General features: G+C 49.8%; 1 protein-coding gene across 6 annotated transcripts in view; it reads left to right on the top strand.

Annotated features, from left to right (window-relative positions):
• Efcab6 (EF-hand calcium binding domain 6) overlaps positions 1 to 10,850 on the top strand; it is a 194,425-nt gene extending 183,575 nt beyond the window's left edge. For 5 of the 6 annotated variants that reach the window (XM_076911766.1, XM_076911767.1, XM_076911768.1 and 2 more), the window contains 5 exons: positions 4,300 to 4,536; positions 5,493 to 5,643; positions 5,783 to 5,967; positions 8,383 to 8,532; positions 9,922 to 10,305. In XM_076911766.1, the coding sequence (XP_076767881.1) occupies positions 4,300 to 4,536; positions 5,493 to 5,643; positions 5,783 to 5,967; positions 8,383 to 8,532; positions 9,922 to 10,044 (846 nt within the window). In that variant the 3' untranslated portion in view covers positions 10,045 to 10,305. Of the gene's footprint in view, positions 1 to 4,299; positions 4,537 to 5,492; positions 5,644 to 5,782; positions 5,968 to 8,382; positions 8,533 to 9,921 lie in introns of all 6 variants that reach the window. The other variant, XM_034516791.2, reaches the window with a different exon arrangement.
• Positions 10,851 to 12,708: the final 1,858 nt, after the last annotated feature.

Genomic DNA, 12,708 nt, shown 5'->3' with positions numbered 1-12,708 from the left:
CAACAGCACAGGAGCTGTGTAGGTAGAGTCTCGGGCTATGCACCTTTTTGTTTTGTTAGTGGGACCTGGGCAGAACTGGGCCACCAGCTTCCTGAAAGCTAAGTAAAAACGCCCATGAGCCTCCCAGGGCCCAAAGTTTCCACAAGGAAAGTCTTTAATTTGCCAGTGTGTTTCTCTGATGGCTACAGGGCTACTTGGGCTCATCTATTTTGGTAGCTTCTGTTTTGACAGGAACGTGTCCCCTTTTCTATTCTCCAGTTGGCATACACTGACTCACCGTGACATCTATGTCCCCTTATCAGTTAGTTCCTGCCATGTGTACCACACAGCTGGACTACACTGCACATGGTTTCCCCCAGCTTCATACTGCAACCCTGCCTGCACTCTCTGAATCTTTTCTGAGGCTCAGCTTTCAGCTCGCTGGGCTTCCACTGTGTCGCTGCTCTCTCTTGTTCCGTCTGCCTTGGCATAGGTTGGATGCAGGCTTTGAATTTCAGCTGCTCTTCCTTCCATAATAGGCATTTAAAACTGTATATTTCTGTCTAATTACTACTTTAGCTGCATCCAAATTTTGATACATAGTTGTAAAATTATAATAGAGCTCCTAGTCTCTTATTCCCATGTTGGGTCCTTTGATTTAGAAATACGGGTGGGTTTTTTTTTTTGTTACTGAATGAATGTGTTTTTAAAGAGTTATTAACTTATAAATGAACATGATTTTAATTAGAGAATGGTACTGGATCTTATCAGTTATTAGAATTATCTGAGATTGGATGTGTGGTCATTCTTTATAAATGTGTCATTTGTAGCTAGATGCTATGTTTTGAATAGAGCATTATGAAGCATTCTACACCTGCTGATTGAAACCAGCTGTTACTTTTAGCCTCAGCTAAAAGTATTCTCTCAGTTAGCTTGGCCCATAAACAGCTGAGAGATGTGGATACTTGCAACCCAGTGTTTGATATATCAAGTTCTAAGGAAATAGTTTTTAATCGTAAAGTCTATTTAGTGTGATAGTAGCATGGTCTCCCAGCCTTTCTTTCATTTAGAGTCTGTTTGTTGTATCTATTTAAATTTCTTCAAATCTTCTACACACTTGACACTTTTGTGTGCAGGCTTTATGAACAGCACATAAATTCTTAAACATCCTCTCTAGTGATCCCTGCCTTTTTACATCGAATGTTTGGCACATTTACATTTATTGTTGTTGCTGTTGTCTCTATTTACTTCTGTTATCAACAGAACCCAGCTTCCCACCATGCTCATGCTCATCAATTCCTTTATATTTGAAAAATATAGTATAATTTGGATTAAGCTTTTTAAAACACCTTTTCTAACCTAGTTGTCAAAAGTTACATATTTTCTTAGTCAATACTTAGCTGTTACCCTTAAATTTTACCATTTTTTCAACCAGGTTCCCCTCTTCTCTGGTTTGTGAGGATACTGAGTTGCTGTGACTCAGTGGGCTCCTTGGATTTCATGTTATTGCTGTTAGTATTTTATCTTTCTCTTGTGATTTTTCTCTACAAATTAAATCCCCAATGGTTCACTGAGTCCATTGGTATTTGTTCAGTGTTGCTTTCTTTCCTAGTCCATCTGTGGCTTTCTTCTGCTCATATTTTTTCTTCTTCAATGAAGTATGGTCTCTGATTGTGATCTGTACATGGTAAGATTAGTTTTTATATAAACATGCCTTTATTTTGCCATTTTTAGAAAGATAATTTTAATGGGTAAAAATTGTGAATTTTTTCAAAGATGAAGCGACTGCTAATTCACAAATTTTCACTCAGCCCTCTCTTGGTTTCTGTTGCTGCTCTTCAGGTTGCATGTTGGTGATCTGTGGGACACAGCCGCATAGTCAGAACTCTGTTGGCAGCTCCACAGAATTTCTAGATGGCTCTACTGCTAGGATTATAGACTTTCACCAGCCTACCTCCATGCTGCTCAATGTTCTCATTGACCATACCAGATCTGTTATTAATCTGTACATTGGTTGCTTTGAATATTTTCAATGATTGCATTTTTCATTTCAAGGAACTTTATTTTCCTTGTCTGTCAATCATATCTTTAATGCTTGATTTTAACATGATCAGTATGGCCATGTTAAACTGATCTCTACTATCTATCTGAAGGCACAATCAGCCTTGGCTTGTCCATGGTAACTTGCTCCTTCATATATACAGTGATTTTGCTTCTCTGAAAGCCATTAAGCTGAGTTTATCTGGCCGCTGTTACACTCTTGTTGCATTTAGTTATGAAGTCAACTTTGCCAGGAGAGCTCAGTGCAGGGAGAGGTGGGGGTGAGCACCCGAGAGTCAGATGAGGGACACAGGAGAACAAAAGGCAGGAGAGCATGCAGATGGTCCAAGGAGAGTCTGGAAACAGGATGGGCAGAGAGAACAGTGTTTGGAGGCATCACAGTCAGTCATGCCACCTTTAGGAGTAACCCTCTGAGTGGCTAACATGTTTTATCACAGCAATAAAAAGCACAGTAAGAACAAAGAGTCAGGGTTTGCAGGGACCTTACAACTGTCTTTGGGAGTTGGCCAAAGGTGACAGCAGAAGACATCATGAGGAGAAACCAGAGCCCGGGAGACATAGTATCCATGTTGAAAGGCAGAGAAGCGGGCCACCTCTGCACCGTCAGGGAGCTCCACACAGGAGCTGTGGGATTTCAGAGACTCTCATCATCCTCAGAAGCAGCTTCAGCCAGATCTGGGGTTAGAGGGAGCTTGAGGATGTGGGTTTTGTGAGGACAAAGAGAGTTCCTCAGAACACCATGGAAGAGTTGGGACTGGGAGGCAGAAGGGAGGCCTAAGGCCAAATAGTCCAGGAGAGTGATCATCCCAACTGGCAGACGAGGCTGTACCTGTGTGGTGGCAAGAAGATGGACACTGTGAGACTCACAGCTTCTAAAAGATGCTGGTGGGGTCTGGAGACCAGGTCTAGCCTGGAGTGAAGCAGAGGCTATTTGGTAGAACACTGGGGACCTTTTAGTCTCTGGGGTGGGACCTAACCCGCTTGATTTACTTTTTGGCAGAATCTTGTACATTTTCAATATACTCTTTTTCAATCTTCCTGTGGGTTCTGAAGTTGAATCAGAACTCCATGGGCAGGGCTTAGCAGAATCCCCGAGGGATTCTGCTTGCTGGAGCTGGAGAAGCCCTGGGCTAGTCCACCTCCAAGCTCATCAACTGTGTGGAGTCTTATTACCCATCATGGGTTGTTTTTAATTTTCTCAATGACTTGCAATCCTCTCAGCTCCAGACACCACCCTCTGGGAATATGCTTGCTATGAGCGCGCCCCCATTTGCAAATCCTACACATGGCAGCTGCCTGCCCAAGCACACATCAGGGTGGTGCAGACCTAAAGGTGCCCCAACTCTAGAGAGGCACCCACCTTTCTGATCCAAGATTAGGCTGGTGTGGCAGCTAACAAGCATTTGGGGACTTTAGACAGAACCCAAGAGTTGTTCACCTCAAGTCATTTCCTGTGGAGAAACTCAAGAGCACACTAAGTTTCTGGAGGTCTCTAGATGACAAGGAGAGCTGGAAACTGTCCCCAGCCTACTGGCCTCTGTCCCTCTGGAGGCTGACAGCCAGCTCAACAGCTGGGGATTTTTTTTTTTTTTCAAGCATTTAGGGAGGGGAACAAGAGCCCTAAGGCCCTGTAACCAAAGGCCTCTCATCACCTGGTCTCATGCCACGGTGTGTAGTTTTGATAGGGTCTGTGGTATCAGCCGGCCACCATACAAAGCCATAAACATCTCCCCAGTTTTCCAAATGCTGTCTTCCTCTTCTTGCAAGGATGTTTCTTACCTTTGGGGTGAAATAAACTGTGACTGCCAAGGCCGAGGTGAAGGCTGGTGGCACCTGTGAGCCACTGTGACTCAGATGTGCAGGGAAGGCTGAGAAATGAGGCCGAGGCTTCCCTGGGACGGAGGTGGGCCCTGGTTTGATTTGCATTTTCTCCTAAAATGTTTTTATGCACCACAGCTCGGTCACTGTGACTAATCACAAGATTTAATGGCCTTAAACTGCTCACTGAGGACCCAATTCAATTAAAAAATGTCCTGCAGAAGCCATGAATAATCCTCTTGTCTTGCCTTTTTTCCCCCCAGTCTTCCAGAAGCTTCTATCCTGAGAGACCAGATGGATTTCTTTTTATTTTTTTATTTTTTAAGTTAACATGAACCCTGGTCTGCAGTCACCTATCACCTTTGACCCCACTTCTCCAGGACTCCCAAGAGACTGGCTGGGTTCACACTCCCTTGGGTGGGACTGACTTGCTGCCATTAGTTTGACAGACTGTGGAGCGAGATGCCTGTCAACGCCAAGGGGAGGCTCAAGTACCAGGACTTTCTTAGCAAGTTGAGCACCGAGAGGGTGCCCTCGCCGCCCATGGCTGCAGGTGACTCTGGAGAATCGACCCTTGCCCAGCGGGGAAGCAGCGCCCCTGAGGTCCAAGGGACCAGGTCCACCCTCTGCTCTCCTCGGGACCCCAGAGCGGGGTTGAAATCACGGAGTCACCCTTGTGTGAGTGCCCATCTTGACAAGTGCCCACATGTCGCCTCCAGGCAGATCCATGTACACAGGGGCCCCAGTGTTTCTCCTGACAGGCTGCAGGTGTCCAGAAACTGGGCTCACGAGCCTGGGGAGACTCCAGGGTCAGTTTCTGGCAAGGGAGGGTAGTTTGAGGAAGGGTTGAGAGAGGCAGGGAAGAAAGGGGAATGACCAGAAGAGAAGGAGGAAGAGACAGAGGTAAGGGACATAGGCAAGAAGCCTGGCTCTGACAGGGACAGTCTCCTGAGCTTGGGCACCACCCTTGTAGAGGAATGTATTCCCAGTTTTTACACATAGCCAGGTGAGGCCTATGGTGTCTTCCTCAGTCCTTAGTTTGATACTGTCTCCTGTATACCTACTATGCACCTAGGTGTTTGCTCTAGCTCAAAATGGATAGAGGTCCTGGTATGTTGTCACGGATCTCAGAGGAACAGTGACTGTGGTCTTCAGGGAAGTCAAAAGTGGTGTAGAATGTGCCAGAAGCATCTGAGAAATAGCCACCTGCTAGTCTCCCCACACTGAAGAGGATTAGGCTACTGGTCGGTGGAGATCTGGGCAGAGAGATGGCCAGCAGCAGACTTTAAACAGGGACTTGGGGGGAATGAGTATAGGGTTAAGGAGAGACCCCTGAGAAAGGCTGGCCTTGAGGATGGAAGGGACCCCAAGCCAAGGAGTGTGGGGAGTTCTGGAAGTTAGAAAGGGCAAGGAGAAGGGCTGTCCTCTAAAACATTGCTACGTATTTCCAAAGTCCATTATTACGTGTTGGCTTGAGATGGCCCACTAGAGGAAGTCAAGCTTGTCTCCCTTCCTGCTGCCTACACAGCTGACCTGCAAATCCCAAGTCCTCTCTGTGGTTCCCATGACTGCCTCCCCTCCCCCCCCCCCATTAGACCCTCTAGTTGAAAGAATGCTTCTGTCCCTCCCCACAGACCCCAGTGGGCACCCCACCCCTACAGAACTGTGAGCCCATCGAAAGCAGGCTTCGCAAACAGATCCAGGGCTGCTGGCGGGACCTGCTTAAAGAATGCAAGGAGAAAGACATGGACAAGCAGGGGAACATCACCGCAGCACAGTTCCTGGGTTTGTGACCCCGCCCACCCCCGGGGAGGCGGAGCCCTCCTGGGAGAAGCTGGTGCTTATGGGTGGAGCTGGATTGCCAGCTCCACCCATAAGTGAGAGCCATCCCCACCAATTGTACTGCGGGCTGCTTGGTCCTCAGCTCTGGTAGAGAAGTTCAAGCTGGACATCAGCAGGGAGGAGAGCCAGCAGCTCATCGTCAAGTACGACCTGAAGAACAATGGCAAGTTCGCCTACTGCGACTTCATCCAGAGCTGCGTCCTGCTGCTGAAAGCCAAGGAGACTTCTCTGATGCGGAGGATGAGGATACAGAATGCGGACAAGATGGTAGGTGTGTCAGCCCGCAGCTCAGGAGGTCTTGAACCCGGAAACCCTCACTGGGCAGCACAGGGGGACCTGGACAGCCGGGATCCTCATCTTCCCACTAATGCCCCTTGGAGCTCTGGCTTCCATGGCCTTGGGCTTTCCATTCTCCGACTACCCAAAGGTCAGAACAGGAGAAGGTGGCCACCAGATCAGTTAGGGTTATGTGTCAAGGTGTGTGCCTGTAGGTAGGGTAGGGCAAATGGGGTAAAGACGTGATTTGGGGGACAGATCTAGTGGACGTTAAGATGACTTAGGAGCTTAATTTCCTAAAGTAACAGAAAGAAGTTTACTTCTGGAACTGGTCAGGGTCTAGAGATACAGCCCAGGAGCTGGAGCCTGGGGCCTAACAGTCTTTTGGTGGCAAACACCCAACCAGAGTCCCAGAAACACTGTACTGTCCAGAGTGGGGCAGTCCTTCCTCTCACACGGTGCTCTGAGGGTTGAAGAAAGGGCAAGCTAAACCTTCATAACTTGGATGCAAGCCTAAGGCCAGGGGGTGGGGCCTGGGCTGAATGTGGGCGGGGCTTGAGCAGCTCTCTATCCCACCTCCCCACCCCACCCCCACACTCCACCTCTGTGATTGTCCTTCCTGCCTTCCTTTCATTCTTTTTGCTTGTCCTTTCTCTCTCTCCGTTGGTGGATGGAAGCTTTCTGAGACGAGGTCTTACTGCATAACCCAGGCTTGCCTGAAACTCCCTGCTAATGTCCCTGCCTCATCACCAGTGCTTAACTGTGGCCTCAAAGGACCTCAAAGATACCAGGACCCAAGCATGGGGGCATCCCTGGTCTTCCCTTTCACCCTCCGCTGTGCAATAGTCACAAGGCTCACCCCCCCCCTCAACCCAGCACCACCTAAACTCTCTATCACACCCTCGCCCTGCTCAAATGTCCCCAGAGCCTGAAGCTACAAAATATGCTCTCCGCTGAGTCAAGGTTCTCTGACTTACATCAGGAGCACAGCTGGGCTGGGGGCAGTACTCAGCAGTAGAGTGGGGAGCATGCGTGAATAGCTCACACAAGGCCCCCCCCACCCCCCCAGAGCAAGCAAATCCAGTTCCAAATAGCTCAGTGAAGGCTAACAACCTCACCCTTCCCACCCACCCCCCATCCACCCACCCCTCCTGGGCAGCTATTAGAGGGACTAGTGCAAGAGGGCCATGCTAAAACCCAAGCCACACACACACAGGAAGTTCTGGGCAAGATCCAGCATCTGCTACTGCATACCCACAGGAGGCGGGCAAAGGCAAGTGTACCATAGGCTAGCCCAGCCCTATAGGTAGGGGAGGCTGTTCTGGTCCTCCTTGGATTCTCTTTGACAAATTCTCCTCCTATTCCAGTCTCATTCTGCTCCTCTGGCCTCAGTTTCCCCCTCTAGAACAAGCTAGAATGGTTTGTGAGGAGCAGATGAAGGGTCTCTGTGGGGAAGAGCCCGCTGATGCCTCTTCTGACACACTGTCCAGAGCAGACAGTCTCCCCTCCTGAGAGAGTCTGGAGGGCCATAAATGGGGGGGGGGGGAGGTCTGAGTGGCATAAGGAGACTGGGTTCTTGCCAGCTGTCCCAGGACACACCCACTGGGCTCCCCCTGTCCCAGCTGTCCATCAACTACATTTTCAACAGCAGGGGCAGGCATGCTACGGGGAGGCAGCTTGGAGTACAGGCAGCGACAGGGTTGGCTGGGTTGGGCACCAGGGTGGGTGAGCCAGGTTCCACAGGGCCCTGGCAGGTGAGCAGACTGGCAGCTTGCAAAGCTCTAGAGCATGGGGATGTGTCTGCCCCAGGTGCTGAGTGAGATATAAACTGAAAGCAATTTAACCTCGCTAGTCTGTTTTAGGTAGCGCCATGTCGCAACTCAGCCTTCCTGAGACTTGCTTCACACTGTTGCCTGTAATTCACCTCCGCGGTATGCAGACATGGTGTTGGGTCGGGAGCACTCAGACATCCTGTCTTCATCACGTAGCACTAACAGAATAAGCACAGTACCCTGAGACTTCTTGTTACCACATGCAGTTGTACTCTGTGGCTTTTCAAGTACCTTTCATCCTAACAACCTACTAGAAGGCACAGTCATTGTCTTACCTCAGTGTGGCTTTGGAGTTGGCCTAGTGTCCACAAAGACCTGTTCTTGCACATGGGACCTGCTGTGGCTGAATCAGAGCCAGGATCATGGTCCCCTTTCTTGGCCTCAAGGTTCTCCCCTGAGAACTGGAGAAAGAAAGCAGCTCCCCCCGCCCCCAGTCGCGGGTACTCAGCATCCCTGAGGTGGTACATCTGAACCTCATTACAGAGAGGCAGAACAGAGCCAGGCTTCTGGCTGAGGAGGCGGTACTCAGAGTCTCCACCCCAGTTTGCACGCTCGGTCTCCATCTTGGTTTTAGAAAGAAGCTGGTCTGGAGACACCTTCGTTTTACTCAGCCTTGCTACGGATCCAGCCTAAGATCGTTCACTGCTGGAGGCCCATGCGGCGTACCTTCAAGACCTATGACGAGAACGGCACGGGACTCCTGAGTGTGGCTGACTTCAGGAAGGTGAGGCTCTGCTCTCTTCTGCTATGGACATGCAGCATATACAAGCACGAAAGGCCAGTAACATAGAAAGCTCTAAAGGGACCGTGCGCTTACCCATGAAGGCCCAGCTGTGGCCTGCTTGTCTCTTACTTGCACACTACATCTTCTTCCTTAAAGGTTTGTGTGTGTGTGTGTGTGTGTGTGTGTGTGTGTGTGTGTGTGTGTGCCTTTGTTTCTTTTGAGACTGCACTACAACTATCAATAGGCCCCTGTCCAGGCCTGAGACCTGCTCCTCTGTCCTATCAGAGTCCTGGGACTGTTGGGACAGCCCAGCAGTGTGTATGTGATACAGGCTTCCCACACAGGGAGCCCCACTTCACCTGACAGTGCACACTGGAGCAGTGCCGTTTGGCTCCAGCCAATCCTGGGTGCCAGGTAACTCCGAAGCCTGCCACCCTCAGCTCCCCACCCACAACCCATCTTACACCCTGCTCCAGCACCAAGCACCCTTGGCGCCATCCCTGGCCAAGGGAGTCTGTTTTAGTCTGTCAAGGATGGGAGGCAGTGAGAGAAGGTTTTCTTCCCCTTCCCAGGGACCCAGGGTAAGGCAAGCAGAGAAGACAGTTAAGATGGCAACATGTCTCACAGAGCCAGAGGTGCGGGGCGGGGGGGGGGGGGTGCAGATGGGTGTGACTCGGGTGCAGTCTTTTTTCACTCTGCTTTTCCCCCATTGGGCCCAGTGTCCACCAGCTGCCCTCAGTCCGGGGGCAGGGGAGTTCTTTTAGCCTGTGTTACAATCTCTTTTTAGAAATGAGTGCTAACATCAGCCACAGAGGAGATCCCTTTAATCTAATCTCCACACATTGTTAGGGATCTCTAGCAGGATTTGTCTGGGCTGTGAGGGTGAACAAGGCAAGAGCAGCTTCAGGAGGCAGTCTTCCCTTGGAGAAGTCTAGAGTGTGTGTGTGGGGGGGGCTTCCAGAGCTGGCACAGCAGTGTGGTCAGGGATCCAGTTTTGTCCTGACACCTCTTAGCACCCAGCTTCCTTCCCTACCTCATGGTCCAAGGTGGTTGGTGAAGCCTCTACTTCATCCTGGATATTATGGATAATATATATCCAGGATATTATCCTGGATAATATATATATATATATATATATATATATATATATATACACACACACACACATATATATAATATATATATATAATATATATCCTGGATATTATCCTGGATAATATATATCCAGGATCCTTCATCCTGGATATATATTCCCTTGGGAGGGAAGAGATGACAGCAGTCGGCACCTCACATCCTCAGCCAGGGTCACACCACGCCCTAAGTCTGTGGAGGGAGAAGGAGGGGGGTTGACCTGAAGCCACCACTGCTCACCTGCCTCCTGGCCCCCAGGTCCTACGGCAGTACAGCATCAACCTGTCGGAGGAGGAGTTCTTCCACGTGCTCGAGTACTATGACAAAACGCTCTCTTCGAAGATTTCCTACAACGACTTCCTGCGTGCCTTCCTGCAGTAGGCATCCGGGCGGAGCAGCACTGGGGACAGATGGGGCATCAGGGTCTGTCCCCAAGACCAGTAAAACCAGACAATGGAGGGCTTTAGTGAATTCCCCAGAGCTGCTTCAGAACCTAACCCTACCCGTTACCAGACTCCCAGGATGTGCAGGCTCTTGCTCTAACCCTCACTGAGGCCTCTCTGGGCTACCATGGGGCGGCTGCTGGCCTCGGGCGCTCTTACTGAGTAGTTTGAGCAAATAAAATAGTCTTTGTGGGAATGACTCTTGAGACTTTAAAAGAACTACGACTAATAAAATATTTTAAAACTTGGGATACTTGGGGGTTTGTTCACGACTACCTGCAGGACAACCCCTCCTATCCACAGCCCCTGCATATTATTCAAGGGCCAAGGCTGCCTCTGCACACCCACTTTCTTAGACAGGAGGACCAGCTGTAGCCCCGTGGCCACGTCTTGTCCTGGGCAGTTTGTTTTGCCAACTTGGCACAAGCTATTGTCATTTGAGAGAGGGGGGACCTCAACTGGGAAACTTCTTCCTGTACAGATTAGCCTGTAGGCAAGTCTGTAGGGCATTTTTTTTCGATTACTGATTGATGTGGGAAGGCCCCGCCCACTGTGGGCACTGCCACCCCTGGACAGGTGGTCCTAAATCATATAAGAAAGCAGGCTGAACAAGCCATGGGGAGCAAGCTAGTGGGCGGTGTCCCTCTGTGGCCTCTGCTTCAGTTTCTGCCCTCTTGTTCCCCTCAGGGCTGGGTTGTGTTACCTCGGGAGCTGTAAGATGAAATAAACCCTTTCCTCCCCAAATTGGTTTTGGTCCTTGTATTCATACAGCAGTAGATAAAAGGACAAGGTCCCTGCCCCCGCCCTTTAACTCGAGTCCCACATTCCTTCCAAGGTCTAGCTCAAAGGTCACCCCTGCTTGGGGATCCTCCCCTGAGCCCTAAGGAAGGCAGTCAGGGCCCGCATCCTTATGCTGCAGGGTGCATACCACCTTCATCCCTCCCATCTTCATGGGAGCACTGGGCACAAAGTCCAGCTGGCAGGGTGAGAATGGGGATCTGCTTTTGCACCCACACTTGGTAAATGTCTCTAGTCTAAGCAGGCATGGCCTCTGGATCCCTCTCTCAAGAAGCAAGCAAAGCTGCAAATTGGGTGGTCATTTGGGGTCCAGGGATCTGCTCTGCTGGACTTCATGGCACAAGACCTGCTTTCTTGGCCACATCCCTTGCTCTCAGCACTGCCAGCCTGGTGCCTAGTGTGACACACACAATAGGGTCACACTGCAGCCCCTCACTCACATAGACCAGAAGACACTGGGCTCTTAGAAGATCTGGTCGGTGTCAATCCAACCCCAGAAACCAAAAGGGCCCCTGCATTTTTTTTTTTTTTTTTTTTTTTGAGTAACCTATTGAAAGCCACAGTGTGAACGATCGGGTGAGGGGCCCGTGGGTGCTCACACATGTGCCTAGACTTTGGCATTCCTCCCATCCTGTACCTCGGCCTTCATCTTCCCCACACTGGCTCTCACACAACCTTGAACTCAGAACCTGCTGTTTCTGGTACTGCTTCCTTCTCAGAGGCAACTCCTGACCTTCTGGTGGCTGAGACTGTCTGCCACCGTTTAGGAACCAAGGGAAGAAGAGGTTGTGGCAACAGAAGAGGGCGTGGCAACAGGAGAGGGCGTGGCAACAAGAGAGCAAGGCAGCTCTGCAGGGGTCCCATGAAGCCCAGAATATTCACTCCCTGTCCCTGCACCGAATAGAGTGGATGACCCTTTGGCCCACATGCCCAACTTTTAGCAAAAATATTACCTGATACTCCAAAAGCAACAGTCTGCAGGGACAACCATCAGCTTCAGATGTGCCGTGAATTTAGAAACTGCCCAAAGTTAAATCAGCAGGCGTGTGTGTTGCAATGGAAAAGGGGACACAGTAAATGTGACAGAAAACTCTGGCAGAGGGGAAAACCAAGCGCTCAGGGAAAACGCTAGAAATGCAGATCCAGAAGAAACCAGGAGCTACAGGATGGGGAAATCGGGGAAGAGAACCCAGAGGAGGCGTGTTTGGGTAAACAGGGCTGAGAGCATCCACAAACCTGTTGAAGACACTTGAACGGCAGCGGAAGAAACACAGGTGCAGGTGGTATTCACCCAGGCGCATCTTGTAAGATACAGCCGTGGAGCCAGGGAAGAGACCCACTCCTGTAGAGGGGAGGACCAGAAGGAAAACCCAAACACCTCTCCCCAGAAACCAGTGGTTCAGTGGGTAGATCGCTTGCTGCACAAACACATAAAACCTGGTGCACTACTGGGATCCTAACTCTGGGGAGACAGGCAGGAAGATCCTGGGGCTGCTGGCCAGCCAGGTTAGATAACCTGCCAGCTCAGGTTTAGCAAGAGACTCTCAAAATACATACATACATACATACATACATACATACATACATACATAAAGCAGAGAGCAAGACACCTGACATTGACCTCTGACCTCTGTGTGTGTGTGTGTATGTATATGTGTGTATATATATATATATATATATATATATATATATACAGAAATATATACATACACCATACACACACCAAAAACTTAAAAGGCTGGGGCTGAGCACAGTGACCACCTGTAATCCCAGTACTCAGGAGACAAGTCATTAATTCAAGGCT

Source organism: Arvicanthis niloticus, chromosome 13, assembly GCF_011762505.2.
Source record: "Arvicanthis niloticus isolate mArvNil1 chromosome 13, mArvNil1.pat.X, whole genome shotgun sequence".
Taxonomy (NCBI): domain Eukaryota; kingdom Metazoa; phylum Chordata; class Mammalia; order Rodentia; family Muridae; genus Arvicanthis; species Arvicanthis niloticus.
The sequence above is the reverse complement of the archived record's forward strand: the minus strand, read 5'-3'. Positions and strand labels throughout refer to the sequence as shown.